The sequence below is a fragment of the Erpetoichthys calabaricus genome, chromosome 3 (assembly GCF_900747795.2).
Source record: "Erpetoichthys calabaricus chromosome 3, fErpCal1.3, whole genome shotgun sequence".
Lineage (NCBI taxonomy): Eukaryota > Metazoa > Chordata > Cladistia > Polypteriformes > Polypteridae > Erpetoichthys > Erpetoichthys calabaricus.
The window spans coordinates 166450088-166475302 of record NC_041396.2 but is presented as its reverse complement, the minus strand read 5'-3'; the positions used below and the strand labels follow the sequence as shown (position 1 = coordinate 166475302).

Below are 25215 nucleotides of genomic sequence, written 5' to 3'. Positions count from 1 at the left end.
TTTTAACTTCACGCAAGACAAGGCAGTGAGACAGGAAAACAGCTGCTGTACAGGCTTTTAAATTATTGACATGCAGAGCGACAAGCAGCACAAAGCCAGCACAAAGTCAACTTCTCCTTAGGTACATTCAGCTCTCCACCAATAATCCCCACCCCCATCCCCACCCCTAGTTTACAAGTCGAAGTGGCAGGACTGTAGCGCGCCTCTGGGGAGGGGGGTTTGAGCGAACATCAGAACGTGCAGAGCGACAAGCAGGTATTTTGGCAGAAGCAGCACAAAGCTCACTGCTGCTTAGCCCCCCTTCACAAAGCACGTGGCAGACACATTGACATCTGATCGCTGCGCATAGTGTTGTTGTGCTGTGTTTAAGAGTGTAGAAAGTGTTTAAGAGCATAGGAAGTGTTTATAAGAGAGTGGGAAAGGTTTATAAGAGTGTGGGAAGGGTTTATAAAGCCTTAAAATATATATAAATAATAAAATAGAGGTCGCTACTTCGCGGGGGGGCTCTGGAACGTAACCCCCGCGACAGGTGAGGGATGACATATATATAATATGTCTATCAAAAAGTTCATGTTTTTGATTGCTTCTGCTGTTAGGTTTGTAAGTCATGTAGATAACTCTTGATCTGATAAGAAGCCACAGTAGTGAAGTCAACTGATGCATGATTACTTCACCATTTTTTTTTAATTACAAAATGTATTTTAGGGACAAAGAGGAGAAAAGGCTTTGATTAAACCTCCATATATCTTTCTTAACATATAAATTACATTTTTTGAATTTTAAACTACACATTTTAAGAATATTTTAACTTTCCTAAATTTTCAGGATGAAGAAAGTGAGGATGGTGCTTTTGGTGATGATAACCTCAGTTCTGCTGATAAAGGGCAATGGCATGTGAGACCTACAATTTGCAAGCAGTGAGTTGTAAATTGCTTTATGCAGTTTAGTCTACAAAGAATCTTGTACATAAATGTCTACGTGTGGAAGAGTGTGTGTGTGTTTGTCTGGCCTGGAAATGAGAGGTGGAGTTGGGGTAAGGCTCCACCTCCGAGGATACGCAAGCAAGGCCAGCATATCAGCAAAACGGTATCCCTTTTACTTTTCCTCCCGCCACTAATACAGCGAGGGGAGCACAACAGCAAAACAAAACCTCCAAAGAAAGACAAAGTTGCTTAGCCGCTAATACACAAGTGATGCGAGCACGTCGGCTAAACAAAACCACCTAGGAAAGAGATGCCCAGCGTAGTTCCTTTCAGTTAACTGAAAACTCTACATTTCAGTTTTTTTTCTGACATTTCAATACTTTCTAGGACCCCGAGCTTTTTACAGCATGGGCTTACACAGATAGTATCTGCATAAATGTGTTGTTAACATTTACAGTTAGGTCCATAAATATTTGGACAGAGACCACTTTTTTCTAATTTTGGTTCTGTACATCACCACAATGAATTTTAAATGAAACAACTCAGATGCAGTTGAAGTGCAGACTTTCAGCTTTAATTCAGTAGGGTGAACAAAACGATTGCATAAAAAGGTGAGGCAACTAAAGCATTTTTTTAACACAATCCCCTCATTTCAGGGGCTCAAAAGTAATTGGACAATTGACTCAAAGGCTATTTCATGGGCAGCTGTGGGCAAGTCCGTCGTTCTGTCATTATCAATTAAGCAGATAAAAGGTCTGGAGTTGATTTGAGGTGTGGTGCTTGCATGTGGAAGATTTTGCTGTGAACCAGACAACATGCGGTCAAAGGAGCTCTCCATGCAGGTGAAAGAAGCCATTCTTAAGCTGCGAAAACAGAAAAAACCCATCCGAGAAATTGCTACAATATTACGAGTGGCAAAATCTACAGTTTGGTACATCCTGAGAAAGAAAGCAAGCACTGGTAAACTCAGCAATGCAAAAAGACCTGGACGTCCACGGAAGACAACAGTGGTGGATGATCGCAGAATTATTTCCATGGTGAAGAGAAACCCCTTCACAACAGCCAACCAAGTGAACAACACTCTCCAGGGGGTAGGCTTATCGATAACCAAGTCTACCATAAAGAGAAGACTGCATGAAAGTAAATACAGAGGGTGCACTGCAAGGTGCAAGCCACTCATAAGCCTCAAGAACAGAAAGGCTAGATTGGACTTTGCTAAAGAACATCTAAAAAAGCCAGCACAGTTCTGGAAAAACATTCTTTGGACAGATGAAACCAAGATCAACCTCTACCAGAATGATGGCAAGAAAAAAGTATGGAGAAGGCGTGGAACACCTCATTATCCAAAGCATACCACATCATCTGTAAAACACGGTGGAGGCAGTGTGATGGCTTGGGTGTGCATGGCTGCCAGTGGCACTGGGACACTAGTGTTTATTGATGATGTGACACAGGACAGAATCAGCCGAATGAATTCTGAGGTGTTCAGAGACATACTATCTGCTCAAATCCAGCTAAATGCAGTCAAATTGATTGGGTGGCGTTTCATGATACAGATGGACAATGACCCAAAACATACAGCCAAAGCAACCCAGGAGTTTATTGAAGCAAAGAAGTGGAAAATTCTTGAATGGCTAAGTCAGTCACCTGATCTTAACCCAGTTGATCATGCATTTCACTTGTTGAAGACTAAACTTTAGACAGGCCCACAAACAAACAGCATCTGAAAGCCGCTGCAGTAAAGGCCTGGCAGAGCATTAAAAAGGAGGAAACCCAGCATCTGGTGATGTCCATGAGTTCAAGACTTCAGGCTGTCATTGCCAGCAAAGGGTTTTCAACCAAGTATTAGAAATGAGCATTTTATTTCCAGTTATTTAATTTGTTCAATTACTTTTGAGCCCCTGAAATGAAGGGATTGTGTTAAAAAATACTTTAGTTGCCTCTCATTTTTATGCAATCGTTTTGTTCACCCCACTGAATTAAAGCTGAAAGTCTGCGCTTCAACTGCATCTGAGTTGTTTCATTTAAAATTCATTGTGGTGATGTACAGAACCAAAATTAGGAAAAAGTTGTCTCTGTCCAAATATTTATGGACCTAACTGTACTTCAGAAAGCATGGCATGTCAAATGCTTGTTCTTAGGGGAAAGTAAAGGAGTACCCCTCATTTATAGTTCAGAACCAGAAAATCCTTTAAGAGAGTTTCTTGGCACTTTAGTCAATATTGGGGAGGCAATGCGCAAGATGTTTATAAAGACTGGACTGTTGGTTTAATAGAAAACACAAGGAAATGCAAAAAAGAAAAAGTATATTTATAAATATAATGAGAAATCCTTTTTCTTGGGGAAAAATTAAAAAAAAAAAAAAAGCTGTATTCAAAAAATTGAATGCTGGTGAATGGACTGACTAGACTGGCAAGAGATCATTTTAGATTTAAACATTAAGTAGGTTGATAGCCTTACAATACCCATAGCCCTATATTTGCTAAATTGTTTAAATTGAAACCGTATCATCTCAAGTTTTGAATTAAATGGCTTTTAGATGAAAATGAACAAGCCACAATAATAGCACCAGGTTTGGGCTGGACAGTGAAAGCCCAGCACAATTGAAAAAAATGTTTTCTACAAATCTATGTGTTTCTTTGAAACAGGGGTACTGCTGACATGTGTACTCCTCTCATTCCATTAAAAAAATAAGGTTTCCATTATGGCTTTTTCAAATTTAATACCATCAGACTAGTCTTCTCTTTACAAGATGACAATTGAGATGCTATTCAACCGCTTTCATTTTGATCAGTATAATATCTTTTTAGTGATGCACTCCTGATATAGTTGTGCTTTTTCCACTTTTCAGAGGGAGCAAATGGTACTAAACTCTTTGTAGTTCTTTGCATTGCATAAAGTGTAAAAGTGAGATTTTAAAAAGACCCACCATTAAACTAAAATGTACAGGTTGTATGCAACAAAAAGGCAGTTGTACATACTACAAAAAGAAGAAAATTACATTAGATGTATGACAGAAAAATGTAAAAAATGCTTAAGGAGATTGTCATAAACATTTTAACATTTTTAATAAGTAACATTAGTGAGGGAAACTTATTACTTATTCTGCACAATATCTGGTATGAGCTATGCCCTCTGGCCCTTAATGCAAAAATACTGCTGATGGTATTTACATAGCAAAAAGTAAAAAATTGCACTGCTCATTACCTATTTATTTGATATGTTGTCAAAAGCAGTTATGTTTTAGGTCTGTATGCAACAGTCTTTGTCCACTCAAGGATATTCAGCTGCCTAAATAAAATAATTTAACCATTTTGAAATTTTGTTTCTATATAAAATGACACTATGGTTTTAAATTTGTAACATTTAAATGACAGTATTAAAAAGAGACAATCCTTGCATACGAATTTTAAATTGCATTAAAATGTATAAAAGCATAATGGATGGTGGATCTTATAAACTAAACTGTTTTTTTTCCATCTCTAAGCCCAAGTATGTGTCTCATTTAGTATTATATTTAATGAAACATCCTGCCTACAAAAACACTTTAAAATCTCTTCTTAAGTTGCACCTTTAGGTGTTCAGAGTCATAGCTTAGCATGAGTAATTTCAGTATGGCGTCAGAATTTTAGGCAGAAATTAAAATAACAACATACACTTATATAATTTAAAGTAAAAAAATTAAACAGGAGCTGTTATTGAGAAGATTTGACTGGTAATTTAAGCTACCTAAAAGAGAGAAGAAAAAAGCAAAAATCCATTGGCACTCTGTACCAGCAAGCTCCACAGCAATGTGCCACTCCATTGGTGACAGAACCTGGACAAGAAAAAAGACTTACAGTTTGACTTAGCAAAGCAGCGAGTATCACAGAGACCTAAAATGGACATGCTGGATGCCTCTTGGCAGTTGCTGAAGAATTTGTATGCCTAAGGTCCAGGATCTGGAATGGTTTTTGCAGCATTAGTACAGGAAAGAAGCAAGAGAGCTGACAGTAAGCCACCTCAGCAGCTCCACCACCACTTGTCCATTTGTTAAGTTCATTGACCTGCGTGCATGGTTGCTGACAGAGCTCAGGGCTTATGAATCTGGGGAAAAGTAAAGTGTGGCAGATTGTGCTGTCCCAAAGTGAGCAGTGTGAAGCGGAGCCAGCAACAAACAAGACTGTGCAGGTGAAGGATAAGGCAGATCATAGAAGAGTTACAGGGCAGACTGAGGGAAGAGTCCCAAAGCTAAGATTTGGACCTGGGATGCTGTTTTCAGTGGAATTTTCTTGTAGGTAGATTGCCAACAGATACATCTGCAGCTTCACACAAAGAGGTTTGTTAACCCACTTATAATGGACAGATTACTGCATAGAACTGAAGCATTAAACACTTCTGTTGCAACACATGACAGCACAGCACTCAGCATTCCTGTTGCAGCCCCTGGCAACAAATTAGCTGCTTCAGAGCCAAAGCCATTTGCTGGGGATCCCTTTAAAATACTTGAAGTCCCCAAGTCGCATACAAATTTCAACTACTTCAGCAAGAGCTATCAGCCCTCTTAAGGATAGTGAGATCCCTACAGTAAGCACCACAGTGGTCCGGCACTACAGTATGTCCTTAGCAAAAACAGTTATTCTTTTCTGTTTAGTAAGCATGTTGCATAATCAAATACATTTGCTTGATCAATACTGCTGTTATTAATTGTCACGGGTTTATAAACTGTGCAATCTAAGTTGCTGATATTCAACATTCTCCAAGAAATAACTTAATTGTTCTGAGTCAGTTCAGCCTGCCCATGCTGTGCAAAAGGAATTTACAGTATATGCCTTAATATGCATCCTGGTGCTGAATTCGAATTAGTTATGTAGCCAAAGTCATTTTCTTTTCCCGTATTATATTATTGCACTACAGTGCAAGTTGTGTGCTTTTACAAATGTTTTCAATGTTGACAGGCCAAGAAATAGTGCTTATCAAGGATACTAAATATATATTGAAAAGTGATGTTTGGCTATTACGTCTCATAGACTATGAATACCTTATTTTGTCTTTTAGGCCATGCATACTTATTATGGATTCTCTAAGAGGACCAACCCGATCTACAGTGGTTAAAACATTACGAGAGTAAGATTTCCTTTTTTCTTTTTTAAAAAAAAACACCATTTACACCCCATCAAACCCCCCCCCCCCCCCTTCTTTTCAGGGCTAATTTAAATAACCTGGAGGCCCATATTTTGGAGCCAGCTTTGAGTCTCCTGTGACCTTCAGGTTAATATGAATACCCCACCTCTCTTTACTTTACCTTCAGGTAGGTAACTGCATACATGAAGAGCAGATCACTGTGTTGCACTTGATACACATAACATTGCTTTTAACACACTAAAGTATCAATATATTATTTGCTGTGGACCTGTGACCCATGAACACATTTAAGAAATAGCACTAAAGGAATAATCAGCATGAATCCATTGCAAACAACACAATGTGATCAGCAAGGTCACTTCCACCAATCTATACAAAGGTCTATTGTTGTCTCTCTAGTCAACCACAACATCCACAAAATCTTAGGTGAATGCACAACACAAAATTGCATAATAACAAAATATATGTTCATAATTTCCTAAACTTTTTTTTCTGGTGTTCTTGTATCAAAATCCTCCATGAATCCAGAGAAATCAACTTGTTGAAGAAATATTAGAATTTAAAAGATTAGTATTAATCCATGTAACTTACAAATTCTTGCTTCATTCAGAAAACAAATAGCATAACTGGCTTGTAATTTATGGATTGATAACAAAAAGGATAGAATCTTGACAAATAACAGCTGTATTAGAAGTAGTCTAATTAAAAGAAGCTGGTTTGGAGAAAATCCTGAAGTCACAGGGAGTCAACCCAGGACTGAACTTGAGAACCACTGGTATGGAAGACTCGCTGCCTTAAAAGCACAGACTATACGGATAACACCCTGTCCTCCTGTCACACAGATGCTCCTGCAGCTGCTTTGTCCTCCTTTCTATCTCTAGCTCTGCTTCATTTCAGATGCTGCACTGAGGCTTACAAAAAATGAATGTGTGAGGGTCTAACATGGACAATGTGAGGTTTTAGTCCAAACTAAACCTGACTTGCCAGATAATGTTAGTTTCTCACCATGCATTTTAAAGGTGGCATCCCTGTATATTAAAGCATTAAACAGATTAGCCACATGAGAGAAAATCAGAGAGACATCTTCTGATTATGACGTGTTAACAACACTGGGCAGCCCTAATCTTTCAATTTACCCATCGCCACTGCAGTCACTAATTAATAAGTTATTTACAGTATGCTAAGAAATTTTTGTCATATTTTTTAACTGTTCTGAGGAGACATGCAAGAATGAATTTCAGTGTACTGATAACTACATGCTGATCCTTCTGCGGTCCTTTACGCATAAATCACCTATTTGTTTATTTAATGATTATAAAAAGCTTTCCATCTCTTGTCGCCTGTCGTACATTTTTCTTGTTTGCATTGGTGTGGGGTGTTTACAGTTAGTATGGTCATGAGATTAGACCTGAGGAGGCAGTGTGGCTCACACATATCACATCTCTCTTTCTCTCTCCCTCATCTGTGCTTGCAGGTAAGCTGCATTTGTTACAATAGTTATATTTTCCTAAAATGTTGTAGAACTAATATTAAACTTAATCCATTGACCCACCAAACTCCCCTACCCAGGCAGGGCCTCTTTGCTGTAGCTTAGAATAGCCTGTTAATTAATTCTCCCACTGCTTGCTTGACTCATGTTTGGATTGGTAAATCTTGAAGTCCAACATTTTTTTTAAGGTACCTGGAGGTTGAATGGGAAGCAAGAAAGGGAACCAAAAGAAGTTTTAACAAAGATGTAATGAAAGGCTCAAGCCCTAAGGTACCACAACAGGACAACTTTAGTGATTGTGGAGTTTACATCCTACAGTATGTACAAAGTTTCTTTGAGGTAAGTTTATGTGATGCTTTTAATATATCATTTATTTTGCTTACCTTTTGATGACTTTGGATTAACACATTCTGCGTCCTCCCATCATATTTCTCAGATGGTTTAAAACCCTTCTATTTTCAACTGTGTTTAATCCTTTGTTGTCTTTTCCCAGTTTTCTGAATAGTCTGTTAGCTATGTTTTTTTTATTTTATTTGCATGTTTTTGTTTTTTCTTAAATTGCTTGAGCAGACAGTATGTAGCAGAACCTATGAAAATTTAGGAATTTTTAGTTTTTGTAACACTGAGATGGTGTTTTCCACTAAAAGAACTGCAGTATTTTTACATACACAGAACAGTTATATATTGGCTTTGGGAATTTACAAAACAGAGTAGCAACATAAGAGAATAATCTATTGCATTTACCTGTGATCAAAACGTTTTTGAAGAAAGGTCACTCCAGCATATATATTTTATTATGTATAAGATCTCCATAAGGCAGTAATTCAATTCATCCCCACCCAAGAGAAGGAGAGGAAGGCCGACAGCCAGAGTAAAACTTTGAGTAGAAAAGAGGGAAGAGAATCCTTTTTCCCCAATATAAAAAGCTTATTCTAAAATGATATTGATTAGATCCTGCCAGGTTTTAAAAAAAGTTTTGAACAGATCCTATAAGTGAGAATTTAATTTTTTCCAATTTCAAATAGTATATAATATCATTTGCCTGTTGACTTAAAAGATGTGGGCAAGAGTTTTTCCAGTTGAGCAAGATAAGTCTTATGTACTAAGAGTGAAGTAAAGGCAATTAGTTTGTTTGTCCATCTCTACTATAAGCCCATCTGGGAGTACCCCAAACACAGCTGTTAATGGATTAGGAGAGATTGTGACACCAAGTCTATGTGAAAGGCATTTAAAGATTTTGGTTCAGAATGATGTTAATTTGCTGCATGCCCAAAACATATGGCCCAGTGAGCTTGATTGCAATGTTCACAGGTTGGATCTTGCCCTGGAAATATTTTGGACAATTTTAAATGAAGATAGGTGTGCTCGCTAAAAGATTTTATGTTGAATAATTGTGTGCTTTGTGCATATAGAGTTAGAGTGAATTGTTTAAGTTTAAGAGGATGGAAAAAGGTGGTTATTGTATAGAGATGCCTCAGATAAAATCTTCTCTATCTTGAAGTGCTTCCTTCATTGGTCCCATATTCTGAGTGAATGAAGGACAATTGGGCTGTTAGTATATTGACAATAACTTATATTTACTGGGGCACAAAGCAAGGAATATAAAGAAGTACTGCAGGATTTTCTTTCCATTGCAGACCAACCCTGTGTGTGTTCATCTATATATGTCAATGTCCAGGTTGTTATAGTTTGTATATTTGCCGTCCAGTAATAAAATTGAAAGTTTCGTAGAGCCAGGCCACTTTATGCTTTAGGTTGTTGTAGAGTCGCCCTTTAGATGTTTGGATATTTTGAATTCCAAATAAATTAGGTTATGATTGAATCTAATTTCTTAAAAAATGATTTGTTAATGTATATGGGGATGCTTTTAAAAAGAAAAAGAAGCTTAGGAAGGATATTCATCTTGACAGTGTTTAATACTCCCTGGAAAAGTGAGATGTAGGGTAGACCATCTATGCACGTCTTATTTAAGTTTTTCCATGCAGACAGCAAAATTTGTTGAAAAAGAGCTTTATGTTTACTTGTGATGTTTACCCCTAGGTATTTAAACTAATTTGTGACAATAAAAGAGAAGATGTCCAATTTATGTGTGCCAGAGAGTTCACTGGAAAAAGCACATTTTTATTCAAATTAATTTTGAGTCCAGGTATCTTTTGAAATTTTGCTGTTGATATTAGGACTGCAGGCACATTATTTTGTGGATCTGATATCATTATATGCAGATGATATGGTACTATATATATGTATATTTTCTGTTCAAGTCCTTCCCTGATAATACCCTTTATCTCGGAAGCATTTCGAAAGTGAACAGCCAATGGCTAAATAGCAGAGGTGACAAATGGACATCCTTGTCTAGTACCACATTCTAGTCTGAAGGTTATTAATACAGACTGACGTTTCTGTACTGGTATACAGTAGTTTGATCCATGCACGTATGTTCGGGCTAAACCCAGATTTGTGCAGTATAGTGAATAGGTAGTCCCATTCAATCATATTGAATAATTTTTCTGTATACTAAGATAAGACTTCCAGGGTGTTAGACTTTGTCGGTGAATACATTACATTAAACAGGCATCGAAGTTTGGAAGCTAAGTGTCTGCCTTTAATAAATCCGGTTTGGTCTTGTGATATTACTGAAGGAAGCACTTTCTCAGTCCTTGTAGCTAGAACTTTAAAGAGTATCTTAACATCATTATTCAGAAGTGAGATTGGTCTATATCAGGCATGCGCAACCTTTCCGCTATTGACGGCTGCACTACAGACTTTTTACTTTAATAACGGCCGCACTACAGACTTTTTACTTTAATAACGGCCGCCAGTAAGTCCAAGTAAACTTAATAATGTTTTATGATTTATGTAAAAATTTACAGATTACACATTAAAACAGAGTATGATATATCTGACAATATTCAATTTACTGGTCTACATATGTAAAAAAAATGTCTACGAAACGTCATATAGGACAAAAAACCTTTACAGCAATTGTTTCTCCCAGGAAATGCGGAGTAAGCTCGAGAGTCCCTAGGCCTCGATGAATATATAAAGGGCAACATTTTGGTCAACATACCGACCCGGCTAAGGAAGGTTCTGCGGTGTTTGAGATTCTACACTTGCAGGAGTCTAGAGACCCCAGAGTCCAAATCGGCTTTCGGCGTCACCATACCGACCCGGCCGACAAAGATTCCACGGCGTTGAGACCCCTTACTCGCTGGAGTCCAGAGACCCTACACCTGCACGGCCGCCATTACGTACACTTTAATATACACGTCCACGGCCGCCAAAGTCCTTGCCCACGGCCGCATGCGGCCGTACGGCCGCAGGTTGCGCACAGCTGGTCTATATGATGCACATTGTAATAAGTCTTTATTTTTCTTAGAGAGAGATAGTAATTCATGCTTGGGGAAAAGTTTAAGGTAGAATTTTGTCTCTGGCTTCTATTAATGTTGCTAATAAAAGGGGGGCTAACTTGATTGAATGTTTTTTTTATAAACTTTGACAGGGTAGCCATCAGGGCCTGCTTCTTTCCCACTCTGAAGTGAGTTTTTTTAGCTTCCAGGAATTCTGAAAGTGTCAGAGGCTTATCCAATTCCTGTACACAGAGAATATCTAGCTGTTGTATCTGTAATGCATTAGATTGTGTCTTATCTTCTTTAAACCAAGTAGATTGTAAGGACTTATAGTAGTCTCTAAATGTGTGAATTACAGTGCATCCAGAAAGTATTCACAGCGCATCACTTTTTCCACATTTTATGTTACAGCCTTATTCCAAAATGGATTAAATTGATTTTTTTCCTCAGAATTCACAGCCTTTGCTGAATACTTTGTCGATGCACCTCTGGCAGCAATTACAGCCTCAATTCTTTTTGAATATGATGCCACAAGCTTGGCACACCTATCCTTGGCCAGTTTCGCCCATTCCTCTTTGCAGGACATCTCGAGCTCCATCAGGTTGGATGGGAAGCGTCGGTGCACAGCCATTTTAAGATCTCTCCAGAGATGTTCAATCGGATTCAAGTCTGGGCTCTGGCTGGGCCACTCAAGGACATTCACAGAGTTGTCCTGAAGTCACTCCTTTGATATCTTGGCTGTGTGCTTAGGGTCGTTGTCCTGCTGAAAGATGAACCATCGCCCCAGTCTGAGGTCAAGAGCGCTCTGGAGCAGGTTTTCATCCAGGATGTCTCTGTACATTGCTGCAGTCATCTTTCATTTTATCCTGACTAGTCTCCCAGTCCCTGCTTCTGAAAAACATCCCCACAGCATGATGCTGCCACCACCATGCTTCACTGTAGGGATGGTATTGGCCTGGTGATGAGCGGTGCCTGGTTTCCTCCAAACGTGACGCCTGGCATTCACACCAGAGAGTTCAGTCTTTGTCTCATCAGAACAGAGAATTTTCTTTCTCATGGTCCAAGAGTCCTTCAGGTGCCTTTTGGCAAACTCCAGGCAGGCTGCCATGTGCCTTTTACTAAGGAGTGGCTTCCGTCTGGCCACTCTACCATACAGGCCTGATTGGTCGATTGCTTCAGAGATGGTTGTCCTTCTGGAAGGTTCTCCTCTCTCCACAGAGGACTTCTGGAGCTCTGACAGAGTGACCATCGGGTTCTTGATCACCTCCCTGACTAAGGCCCTTCTCCCCCGATCTCTCAGTTTAGATGGCCGGCCAGCTCTAGGAAGAGTCCTGGTGGTTTCCAACTTCTTCCACTTACGGATGATGGAGGCCACTGTGCTCATTGGGACCTTCAAAGCAGCAGAAATTTTTCTGTAACCTTCCCCAGATTTGTGCCTTGAGACAATCTGGTCTCTGAGGTCTACAGACAATTCCTTTGACTTCATGCTTGGTTTGTGCTCTGACATGAACTGTCAACTGTGGGACCTTATATAGACAGGTGTGTGCCTTTACAAATCATGTCCAATCGATTGAATTTACCACAGGTGGACTCCAATTAAGCTGCAGAAACATCTCAAGGATGATTAGGGGAAACAGGATGCACCTGAGCTCAATTTTGAGCTTCATGGCAAAGGCTGTGAATACTTATGTACATGTGCTTTCTCAGTTTTTTTATTTTTAATAAATTTGTAAAAATCTCAAGGAAACTTTTTTCACGTTGTCATTATGGGGTGTTATGTGTAGAATTCTGAGGAAAAAAATGAATTTAATCCATTTTAGAATAAGGCTGTAACATAACAAAATGTGGAAAAGGTGATGCGCTGTGAATACTTTCCGGATGCACTGTATATTTTGACAGTAAATGATTTTTTTCTCTGTCTGTGTTGGTAATTACTGGTATTGCATTTTGAACTTTCTGCTTGTGGATTTGTTGAATTAAGATCTTATTAGCCTTCTCTCTGTATTTATAGTAATGATGTCGCGGTTTAAAAATTTAGTTGTTCAGTTTCTTTAGTTGTCAAGAGTTTGAGTTCTGAATGCAAAGCCTGTCTTTCCTATAAATTGCCTCATTTGGAAACCTGACTTGTTCTTGATCTATTCTGGTAATTTCACTGATTAACTCTGATGCCTTCTTGGTTCCAATTTATTTTTCTGGGAGACCTCTGAAGATGTACTTGTGCCTAAATAAATAATTAAATAAAGTCAGTTTTCTTGGATATATATTCTGTACAGTTCTCGTTACCCAATATAAGTAGGTTAAAATGCTAGGTGCAAGATGAGTACGTGGGTCATAATGATTTGAGATCCATGATCAGAGGGGCATGCTCAGATATAACAATAGCGTTGTACTTGCAAGATTTGATCATGGGCAAAAAATTATTATCTATAAAGAAATCATCAGTTCTTGATTAACAGTAATGTACTGGTGAGAACAAGGAATGTGCTCTTGACCTTAGATTTAAAAATCTCCAAGGGTCTGATAAGATATTATCAATTACAAACTTTGTGATTGTTTTTGTGTGATGTTATTGCCCCTGTGGCTGAAGACCTATCCAGGTCTGGATTTAAAACACAAAGTCTCCGGTAGTGCTGGGCGGTATACCGGTTCATACCGAAAACCGTTTTTTATTTTTTTTATGATATGGATTTTTCTTGTACCGCAACACCGGTTTAAATTGCCTAAACGACATTCGGAACGTGGCGCAGCGGGAAACTGTTCAAGTGGGGACCTTTTTCACTGCTACACCGCTAAACACAGATTTGTTGCACTAGGGCTCTTTTTCACTGCTACACCATCAAATAGTGGACGGTAGAATAGGTATGCCGCGCGGTGAAAATGGACAGAGAGCCGAAAAAAAGGAGTCACGTCTGTCGCCTGGAGATGCTTTAGTTTTAAAAGGTCAGATGTGTAAATACTGTTTCTATACTACTGGATAATACTGCAAGCCAAGCTGTACTTGTTTTATTTGTTTTCAATACAGTGTAATGTACCTGGGTACTGTGTAATATTGTGACGACATGTTGACTTTATTCTCGTACTTTGTCATTAAAGTAGAACATCGTAAACTAAACTTCATCGTAAAATGAATATTTAATTTACTAGATTTTCACAAACCCCGTCATAAGTTATATAGTACATTAAATGCTTTGTGTTAAGTGTTCCCCGAGCTTCTTAAACTGACTTCCTCTGCACTAAGAGGAGGCACCGGCAGCGATCGCCGCACAGAATCCATTCACATGATATTCATGCTCTCTGAACATTTAGAATGCCAAGATAAATACTTGATATAATTTTCATGGTGAAATGCATTAAATCATGTATTAATCATGTGGGGGCACGGCGGCGTGGAGGTTGCACTGCTGCCTCGCAGCAAGGGTGTCCCGGGTGTACCCTGCCTTGCTTAAACATGTATAACGAAGATATTTTTAAAGTTCTGAACACTCCGTGGGCTAAGTTTATAACTAGTTTTAATTTCACAAAGACCTTTATCGTGTGGTGATTATGTGGAGAAAGAAAAAGGAAGGATAGAAATTGGGGTTTTGGTACGTCAGAAGAGACAGCAAGCGTGCAATAAAGAAAGCCTGCTCAGAATAACATCCATTGAATTCTGTGTTCATCTCTCCGACCACCAGATCACAAACCCAACATTTAAACAATATTTAAGTTAAACCTGTGCGATACCCATTCATACATCCAGTTTTTCGGAGCCTCGTCACACCTGCCATAAAGTTCTCTACACTGAACGTACACCGGGGACCCCTTACTGCGAGGGAGCAGCACTACCGCCACACTACCGTGCATGTTTAATACCTGCTTTAATGCATTTCATCATGAAAATGATATCAAGTATTTATCTTAGCATTCAAAATTTTCAGAGAGCAGGAATATCATACAGTGAATGGATTCTGTATGGTGATCACTGTCTCCTCTTAGTGCGGAAGAAGTCAGTTTAAGAAGCGTAGTGATTAACAACTGGGTCGGGGAACACTTAACACAAAGCATTTAATGTGCTACATTAACTTATGACAGGGTTTGAGAAAATCTAGTAAATTAAACAATGATTTTAGGATGAAGTTTAGTTTACGACATTCTACTTCAATTATAAAGTGAACTATGAGAATAGAGTGGAAATGTCGACTTTATTCTCGACGTATAGTTTTTTTTTTTTCTTCCGTGTCCGTATTTTTTTTTCTTCACCGTGGCCCTAATACGATTCCGTAGGGCTATACCACAAATACAATTATAAATGCAAGTTGCAGTTGTATTATTTATGTATATAGCTTAGCTTGAAGCAAGGTCCATATTAATGCAGTTTACCTAAATGATAGTTTAGTTGGTAAAGATGTCATCACCAAGATTGCACTTGTTTTATTTTATTTTAATTTGGTGAATACTGTGTAATGCACCTGGGCTTTTGAAGCCTTGAAGTAATAGTGCAACTATCAGTAATAATACAATTATTTATTTTACTGTTATTATTTATTAGTTTAAATATTATGCAGTTTAATGATGGTAAAGTTGTTTAAAAAGTCACTTTAACGTGTCAGTGGACAGAGATTGTTAACATTAACAGAAAGTGTAGCTGTTTTACAAAAAATATTTATTTATTCCTTTTCTAAGACATGCTCAGTGCAATACAACTTTTGACAAGCACTTCTGGATATTTTCCTAAGTCTAAATACCTCTTTGGATGGTTGAAAATATGTTGTCAAAATTATAATTTAAGTTTTTGCAAAATTTGTTAAATAAAAAAGTTCTATATTTTGACTGCATCTGTCATGCAATGTGATTTCCTTCTCTTCATTAGTGCCACCCCCTTGAAAAGTATCACTTTATGGGGCAATGCAAACCTGTATTAATACTTGTGTGCACATTAAAATGTTTTTTTTTTGTACAATGCTCTTGACAGTGGAATAGGTTATTCTTAGCCAGTAATTGCAGTGGAAAATGTGTTTAACATCCACTCATGCATGGGAAAAAAATACAGTCAAATTCCGTGAAACCGGGTTAATTTAGAAAAATACCGTGATATAGAATTTTGGTCATACCGCCCACCCCTAGTCTCCGGCCATTATAATTTTATGAGTGCTCACATTAGGAATTGATGCAAGTACATTTTGGATGAAGTCACTATCATCCACATTGGGTGCTTAGATATTTATCAAAACCACTTTACATTTAAATTACGCATAACATCACATATCGCCTTTCAGAATCTGATACTACAAATGAAATTGTTATATGTATTAAAATTCCCACACTAGTTTTCTTTGTATAGGTGGAATGGAATATTTGGCCAGTCCAATCTCTTTGCAACCGAAACTGATCCTTGCTTAATAAGTGGGTCTCCTGCAAAAATACTATCTTGGCTTTTAGACCTGTTAGGTGAGAGAATGCTTTCTTTCTCTTTAATTTGTGATTGAGACTTTTGACATTCCAGCTTACTTCACTCTTTGATCATAGAGACATTGCTTCAGACCTTTTGTTGACATTTTGTAGTCTTACATTATTCTTAAGTTAAGGTAGTGCATCATTAAATAAGATAGCTTTAACCTTAATTTCCAGTTTTGCCACAGGATATTGCTAAGAAGCCTGTAGTGTTGGTGCTTACATTTGTGGGGGTAGAAAGGATAGATTGGAAATAGCTATCTCTCCCCCCTCAGCCCCCTGCCACCCTCCATTTTGCCTCCCCACCCACTTGTTTTGCCTCCCCATATGAGGCTAGACCACACTTCATGAAGTCCCAGTCCTCTCACATACCTAGAGACAGCTCACGTCCAAAACAAAACAAGCCCCCCCAGCAGCGGTGTAGAAGGGTTAAAGTAGAAATATCTAATGGCAATACAGTCCAAATAGTATAAACCTAGAATATAATCTTTAACAGTCCCAAAAGAATAAACTCCGGGAATTTGACGCCGCAGCATCAGCTCCAGCTGAGAGTGAAAGTGGGAGCAAAATTGCAAGAGAATCAGGACAGGATAACTCATTGATTCCAGAAGGTTCAATTGGAACTGAGAAAGCTACCCCCTGCTCACCGCAATAACTACTGCTCTCTCAAGGATATAAGGAAAGATATAAAGGACATAAACAAGACAAACTAGAAGCTGCTTCAGGATATTAAAGACTAGGGGAAACGTTTAAGTAATCTCTTTGAGGCAACCTTTAAAAGCATGTTAGAAAAAATAGAGGAAAAAATGTAGGAAAGTGCAAACACACTTGAGAATTAATTTAGTGCACTTGGTGCTCAGCTTGAAGATTTTAAGCAAACATTCATGACTCGTATTGAAATACTGTAGTTGAACAATTTGTGATCTACCGCTGACGAAAAAGCAACGGCTGCAAATTCTGAATGCAAAGTGCTTGGAGACAGACTAGCTTCACTGGATAATGGATACGGAAGTAATAATATCAGAATCGAAGGTCTCCCTGAACACCGTGAAAGTCCAAACCCAGTGAAATTTATAGCTTAACTATTCTCTAAAATAATTGGAGAGGATTTAAATCAAGACATCAAGATATCAGCAGCTTACCGCATACCTGGATTGAATGCCTCAAAACCTAGAAGCCTTATTGTACGTTTTGACAAAATACAGTCTCAATTAAATTTGATGTCACTTCTCAGAATAAAGCAAGAGATTTTATTTGAAAATAACCACATTTGTATTTCCCCCCAAATTTATCACCTTCTACAGCTGCTAAACATTTTGTATTTTACAGCATTATACAGCGCTTATGGAAAGCCAAAATCAGGTACAGCCTCTTGTATCCAGCTAAATTGAGAGTGTAAATTCAAGGCAAGTTCTCCAGATGAAGCAGAAAAAGAACTATGAAAATTGATCCCGACACTTCTTTTGAAGTACGATCGTGAGTCACATTGTGTTCTGGCATGGCAAAGAAGATTTTACCAGCAATTTGCTCCATTCGCAATGAGACTTTTGCCATAATTATACATTCTACAGTGGTGTGAAAAACTATTTGCCCCCTTCCTGATTTCTTATTCTTTTGCATGTTTGTCACACAAAATGTTTCTGATCATCAAACACATTTAACCATTAGTCAAATATAACACAAGTAAACACAATATGCAGTTTTTAAATGATGGTTTTTATTATTTAGGGAGAAAAAAATCCAAACCTACATGGCCCTGTGTGAAAAAGTAATTGCCCCCTTGTTAAAAAATAACCTAAATGTGGTGTATCACACCTGAGTTCAATTTCCGTAGCCACCCCCAGGCTTGATTACTGCCACACCTGTTTCAATCAAGAAATCACTTAAATAGGAGCTGCCTGACACAGAGAAGTAGACCAAAAGCACCTCAAAAGCTAGACATCATGCCAAGATCCAAAGAAATTCAGGAACAAATGAGAACAGAAGTAATTGAGATCTATCAGTCTGGTAAAGGTTATAAAGCCATTTCTAAAGCTTTGGGACTCCAGCGAACCACAGTGAGAGCCATTATCCACAAATGGCAAAAACATGGAACAGTGGTGAACCTTCCCAGGAGTGGCCGGCCGACCAAAATTACCCCAAGAGCGTAGAGACGACTCATCCGAGAGGTCACAAAAGACCCCAGGACAACATCTAAAGAACTGCAGGCCTCACTTGCCTCAATTAAGGTCAGTGTTCACGACTCCACCATAAGAAAGAGACTGGGCAAAAACGGCCTGCATGGCAGATTTCCAAGACGCAAACCACTGTTAAGCAAAAAGAACATTAGGGCTCGTCTCAATTTTGCTAAGAAACATCTCAATGATTGCCAAGACTTTTGGGAAAATACCTTGTGGACTGATGAGTCAAAAGTTGAACTTTTTGGAAGGCAAATGTCCCGTTACATCTGGCGTAAAAGGAACACAGCATTTTAGAAAAAGAACATCATACCAACAGTAAAATATGGTGGTGGTAGTGTGATGGTCTGGGGTTGTTTTGCTGCTTCAGGACCTGGAAGGCTTGCTGTGATAGATGGAACCATGAATTCTACTGTCTACCAAAAAATCCTGAAGGAGAATGTCCGGCCATCTGTTCGTCAACTCAAGCTGAAGCGATCTTGGGTGCTGCAACAGGACAATGACCCAAAACACACCAGCAAATCCACCTCTGAATGGCTGAAGAAAAACAAAATGAAGACTTTGGAGTGGCCTAGTCAAAGTCCTGACCTGAATCCAACTGAGATGCTATGGCATGACCTTAAAAAGGCGGTTCATGCTAGAAAACTTTCAAACAAAGCTGAATTACAACAATTTTGCAAAGATGAGTGGGCCAAAATTCCTCCAGAGCGCTGTAAAAGACTCATTGCAAGTTATCGCAAACACTTGATTGCAGTTATTGCTGCTAAGGGTGGCCCAACCAGTTATTAGGTTCAGGGGGCAATTACTTTTTCACACAGGGCCATGTAGGTTTGGATTTTTTTTTCTCCCTAAATAATAAAAACCACCATTTACAAACTGCATTTTGTGTTTACTTGTGTTATATTTGACTAATGGTTAAATGTGTTTGATGATCAGAAACATTTTGTGTGACAAACATGCAAAAGAATAAGAAATCAGGGAGGGGGCAAATAGTTTTTCACACCACTGTATTTCCTTCTGTTATTTTTATGTTTTAATTACAATTATAATTTTTTTTCCTCCCCAAAGGGGACTGTTATACAATAATGATGTTAAAGGATTATACTATAGTTTGAGAAGGGGATATCCAAGAAAAAGTAACTTACTTTCATAGAAAGTATCGGCTTGTCTGAAGGGAGTGTGTTGGGCTGCACTCAAGTCCACATGCAAGGCTGCTAGTCTATTTAATTGCAGGGATTGAGTGTAGCACCTGTGCAGAATGCACCTACATCAGCTGCTATAGATGGAAGAGAGCTGCATGTTGCCGGCTTGGGTGAAGTTTTGTTCCCCAAGTGTAAGTGGTACTTCCTGCCTTTAGGGGTTGTCTTTTGACTCAGTGCTGTGGATAGTGTGGTGGTATAGCTTATTCTTTAGTATACCAAACAGTGGCTTATTCTTTATTTGTAAATATTTTTTGTGTATATATGTGTGTGTATATATATATATAGATATATAGATATAGATATATAGATATATATAGATATCTCATAGTTATTGTATTGTTTTGGTGGAGGTATTTATATAGATTTTGAGTTTGTGGTGCACTTTGTTTTTCTTGTTTATATACACTTTTTCTTCTAAATATTTCTGGGATTCTTTGGACTTTGTTCTGTGTAGTTTCTTCCTGATTGTTTCTTTAAGAAGACTACTGTTTTGTGTATATACATTTTTGTCTTTATTTTTCATTTTTTGATTTGCAAATTCACTATAAATATAATTTGCTATTTTTGATTGGGACATTATTTTTCTTTGTGCATATGTAAATAAAACCCACTTTCATTTTTGGAAAACACCTTTTTTGTGTCTGTGTCTCCTTGTCTGACTTCTCTCAAATCTGATCCTGGTCGGTTCCAAACTACAACACTGTGTAGCCTGGTGCTAACCTTGCCACTACACAGGGTGTCACAGACACCTATATATACCTGACAGGTGGTTGATTAGTAATAATTGTTTGCAGTTTTACATCTGTAATACAGTTGGGATTCAGTTTGCCAAGTCCTTTATGAAGTTATTTTTGAGGAAATTGTAAAAGGATGCTCATGTAAATTTAATTAGTTTTAACCAAAAAAGCTTGCATTCTTAGTAATATCAGCATCCGTCACATTGCCTGTCAGTTCATTTTTACTTTTTAGCCAATAAGAAATACATAAGTCCATTGAGGAAGAAAGAAAAAATCATTTGTATTTAACAGGTTAGTTCGAGCTAAATGTGAAACTGGTTTATTGTAAGCAAAGTGGTCAGTTTAGTCCTTTTTCTATCATCATCCGTTGGCCTATTTTGACTAAGAAAATTAATGCTCAGTTTTAATAGTGTCTGTACCTTGAGGTGAGTATTTAAAGTGCACCAAGCAGTGCATATACTGTACTGCAGGCCTGTTCCTTTTGTTGTGTTAGATGATGTTCCCTTTAAACTGCAGAGTGATATACCATCCCTTTTTTTTTCTTATCACTGAGCGGCTTATTATTTAACCAGTGTTTCATTTTTTCTTGATTATAATTTCTTAGGGATCTTTTTGTCTTAATAGCAAATTTAAAATGCATTGATTGGCACAAATTGGGAAACTAAATTGAAATATAAGTAGATTTTTTCATTATAGCATTGCTTTTATTTTCAGTAGTCTTTCAATTTGCTGTTGTTTTTAGATCATGGGCAATACTCTAGTCCTCTTTTGCTTGTTTATAGGATACCTACTTTGCCCGTCATGAGGCTAAAAAAAACCCAAGACATGCCAAAAGCTTTAGGTTTGCCAGAATCACCTGTTTAATAATGTACCAATGGTAAGCTCATGAATATCCAAAGGCAAGGTAGACCAAGGAAGGCCACTGCAGTGGATGACAGAATAATGCTTTCCTCTGTAAAGAAAAGTTCTTTTTAACGGTCCACCAGCTGAAAAACACTCTCTAGGGTATAGGCATAGCTATGTATAAAACAACTATAAACAGAAGGTTGCAAGAGCATAAATTCTGAGGTTTACCACAAGATACAAAAACTGGTAAAGTGAAATGCCAGTTTAAAGTTTACTAATAAGTGCATCCAAAACAGGAACAACATCTTTTGGCTGAGCATGCATTTCACTTGCTGAAGAGAGGACTAAAGGCAGTAAGCCCCTAAAACAAGCAGGCACTATGAGCTGCAGTACAGGCACGTCAGAACACCACCAGGGAAGAAACCCAGTGCTTGATGTCTAGGGTTCCCATACTTAAGGCACTCATTGGATGCAGAGGATTTGAAACTAAGTTTTATTTAATATAAATTTGTCAAATTCATTATGGTTCCTTAAAGTGGAGGGGTGGATGCTACATATAAAAACTGCTGCAATTCCTATAACATTTACCCATTTAAGTAAAAAGCCACAATTTTTAATGTTGAAAATCTACAATAATAGCTCATATCCTTTGCTTCATTTCAATGCCAGTATGTTTGGAGAGAGAGACACACTAATAACAATTGTGCAAGTGTCCAAATACTTAATGGACTGCATGGGACTTCGAAATTATGGAATAAGTTATGTAGTAATGAACTTGTGCCTCCTTCAGTAGCTGTTGAAAGGAAATGCAGAACTACTTCTTTCATTTTGTGCACCAGCTGCTGTTAAGTGTTGTCAAAAAAGTAGAAGTCCCAGGGTTCAGCATCCATAAAATGTACCAGAGCAGTGTAAGCAAATATTTTAAAACTGAAAAGTTATTGCATCCTTAGAGGATTATTGTAAATTTCCACCATCCCTAAAGTGTTCAGTATCTAATATGGGGATTTCACTTGATGTTGAGACAGGAACTCTGAAACATGGTCTGCTGCAGGTCAAAATCTTTCAGAAATGTACTTAACTGATCTTAATTGAGGGAGCCCCTGCCCTGCCCCCCTGGTTCACATGTTTTGTGGGTGACTCATGCTACCCCTTTTTAATTTTATTTTTTTTGGAAAGAGCTTACCTTTGAGACTGGAATTGGAATCAAAATAGTATCAACTGTACTACTGCAACAACCAATGGATTGCAGCTATTAAATGAATGTTTTATTACAGTAACTTACACTACTTTACTAGCGCACTATTTCATCCTATCCAAATGGAGTATTCAACCTGCTGAGCAAAAAAATATCCACCTGGATGGCTTGGATTGATTTTTTTTTAAATTAATTTGCCTTATAAGGAAGGCTAAAACCATGTTGGTTATTCTGAACTAATTGACCAAGCTGGACCATTGCTAACATTTCTATGTCATTATCTTTAAATAATTATTTTATGTTAAATTTTCTACTTCTTTACTCGGAATGATTGTTTACCTAATTAATATTAATCTATATTTAATGTTTGATTTAATATGTTTATTGTAATGCAACATAGAAAGCAATCATAAATTTCCTTATCTGGTAGGGAAAGTGTGTTCACAAGGATGGAGTCATGACTCTCAGCCATTCTATACACTAAGAAACGTCTTTGTGGTGTCTTGTCACAGAGTCACATCTGTTCTTTATTTTAAACAGTTCATTTCAAAATATTTCTTTCTCTCTTCTAGAAACCAATTGTAAGTTTTGATTTGCCAATGAACCTGACAGACTGGTTTCCCCAGCAAAGGATGAAAAAAAAACGTGAGGAAATTAAGGAACTCATCCTGAGGTTACAGGAACAGCAACAAATGCTTAAAAAAGGACATAAAGACTGTGGAACTGGTGTCACATCTTCCCATAATGCAGATATTCCTGGTACAAGCTGCTCTGAATGAAACTTGATTTTACACACAAGTGCTGATTTAAAAGAACTTTTTCATTCACAATGCACTTCAGAGGTTTAAAGGGTATGCCCATGATTGTGTGCTGCTGTTTTTTTTTTTTTTTTTATTAAATACAATATCAGATTCCCTCCAGAACCTTTAAGCAAAGTTATGTACATATATTAAAGTTGCTGGTGTTGCAGCATTTGTAATTACTTTTTCACTTGATAGACTCAGCTTAGCTATGTATTTTATGTTAATAAGTAGCATAATAGCAAACTATTATTATTATAAAATTAAAATGGTTTATGGTTCTTGTGTGTTTTCATAGTTTTATTTGTTTTGGTTGTCTGTTTCTGCTCCCATTTTAAAACCCACAATACAAGGTTTATTTGTTTTTCGTAACAAAAATGTATGGATTATTCTGATGTACTTTTCACAAACTATTTTTTCTTTTTCATTATTTCACTATTCAGCTGTTAGTGGTACCTTTTTTTCTTTTCTTGTAACTCTATTATTGCCTAGCATTACATTTGTAAGATTCTAATTTCCTTGCCATTTTAAAACAATATATTCCATTATTAGATGTAGCAAATCATTTTCAAAATAAGCACATACACCTTTATGGAAATAGTAAATACGAAAAAATAGAAACATCTAAAGATTTGTTCTGGTTGTTCAACATTTATTTCTATAACACATTTTCATACACAGGATGTAGCTCAAAGTCCTTTACAAAATGTCAAAAATACATACAAGAAAAGAAAAATTATATTAGGAAAGAAATAATGAATAAATAACTAAGTAAATCCATACAGGTTTACATAAAATTCATATGTAATTAGTAGAAAGTTAGGGTCCTTTACAAATTTGTTACTGTATATAGTCTCTAGCACAGTATACATTTTTAAAAAACTAAATCTGTAGGGTCCCAAGGCCAAAAGACCACCTAGCCCCCTCTGGACTTTCTACCTACTGTAAATGTTCTTAAGTCATTCCTCATTGTTTCCAGGCTTCACCTCAGAGAATTCAATGCAGTGGGTCTTATAGACAGTTGGGGCGCCTGCCTTAATTTGAGCATCACAGATGGTGGCATTATGCCTTGATCAGGTGGTAGTTGTGTAAAATGCCACCACAGGAAAAACTAGAAAAGAAAGCAGAGAAAGTTGGGATTAGTAATGATTGGAAATCCACAAACAATACATGTATTGTCTCTTAAGAGTAAAACAAAATTTTACCTACACAAAAATCAACTTAAAATGGGTTTTTAAGAGTTTTTATGCTTAGCTCCTTGAATAATAAGAAGATAGCTATTGGAAGATTCAAGGTTATGACCTCGAGTGTAGGGGGGCAGGCATTCTAAAATATAGGAAGGAGCTATTTTATTTCGGTCTTTATATACCACTAATAGTATTTGAAAGTCAATTCTAAAGGACACAGGTAACCAATATAATAATGCTAACTCTGGAGAGATGGGCTCATGTTTTCTTTTTCTGGTTAACATTCTTGCTGCTCTAATTTGGACTAATTGCAACATATTTATCTTTCTTAGGTAGTCCTGTTACAAGTGCATTGGAGTAATCTAGCAGATTAAAAACACAAGCATGAATGAATTTCTTAGTATCTTGCAATTTTATAAGAGGTCTAATTTTTTGCAGTGTCAGTGCTTACACTTTTTTCTTTTTCTTCCAGCTTGGCTTTTAATGCTAAGGGATCAAATTTATCCTGAAGATATATATATATTTTTTTTTTTTTTTTGCCAACAACTAAGATTTGTTTTTTTCCTTATGTACCCATAGAAGACAAATACTCATCTGTTCAAAAATACAAGTAGATCTTAGGGTCCAGAGTATTGGGGTCATCAGGTGCTATTGTTATCTGCATAGCTGTGGTTGTTCACCTTATGCTTTGAGATAATCTGGCCTAATGGAAGCATTTAGGTGGAAAATAACTGTGGGCACAGAATAGATCCTTGTGG

General features: G+C 37.5%; 1 protein-coding gene across 8 annotated transcripts in view; it reads left to right on the top strand.

Moving 5' to 3' along the window:
• Nucleotides 1-23551, top strand: part of senp6a (SUMO specific peptidase 6a) — a 162090-nt gene extending 138539 nt beyond the window's left edge. For all 8 annotated transcript variants that reach the window (XM_028797497.2, XM_051925555.1, XM_028797491.2 and 5 more), the window contains 4 exons: nt 826-917; nt 5961-6029; nt 7725-7875; nt 23043-23551. In XM_028797497.2, the coding sequence (XP_028653330.1) occupies nt 826-917; nt 5961-6029; nt 7725-7875; nt 23043-23249 (519 nt within the window). In that variant the 3' untranslated portion in view covers nt 23250-23551. The remainder of the gene's footprint in view (nt 1-825; nt 918-5960; nt 6030-7724; nt 7876-23042) is intronic.
• The last annotated feature ends 1664 nt before the right edge of the window (nt 23552-25215 follow it).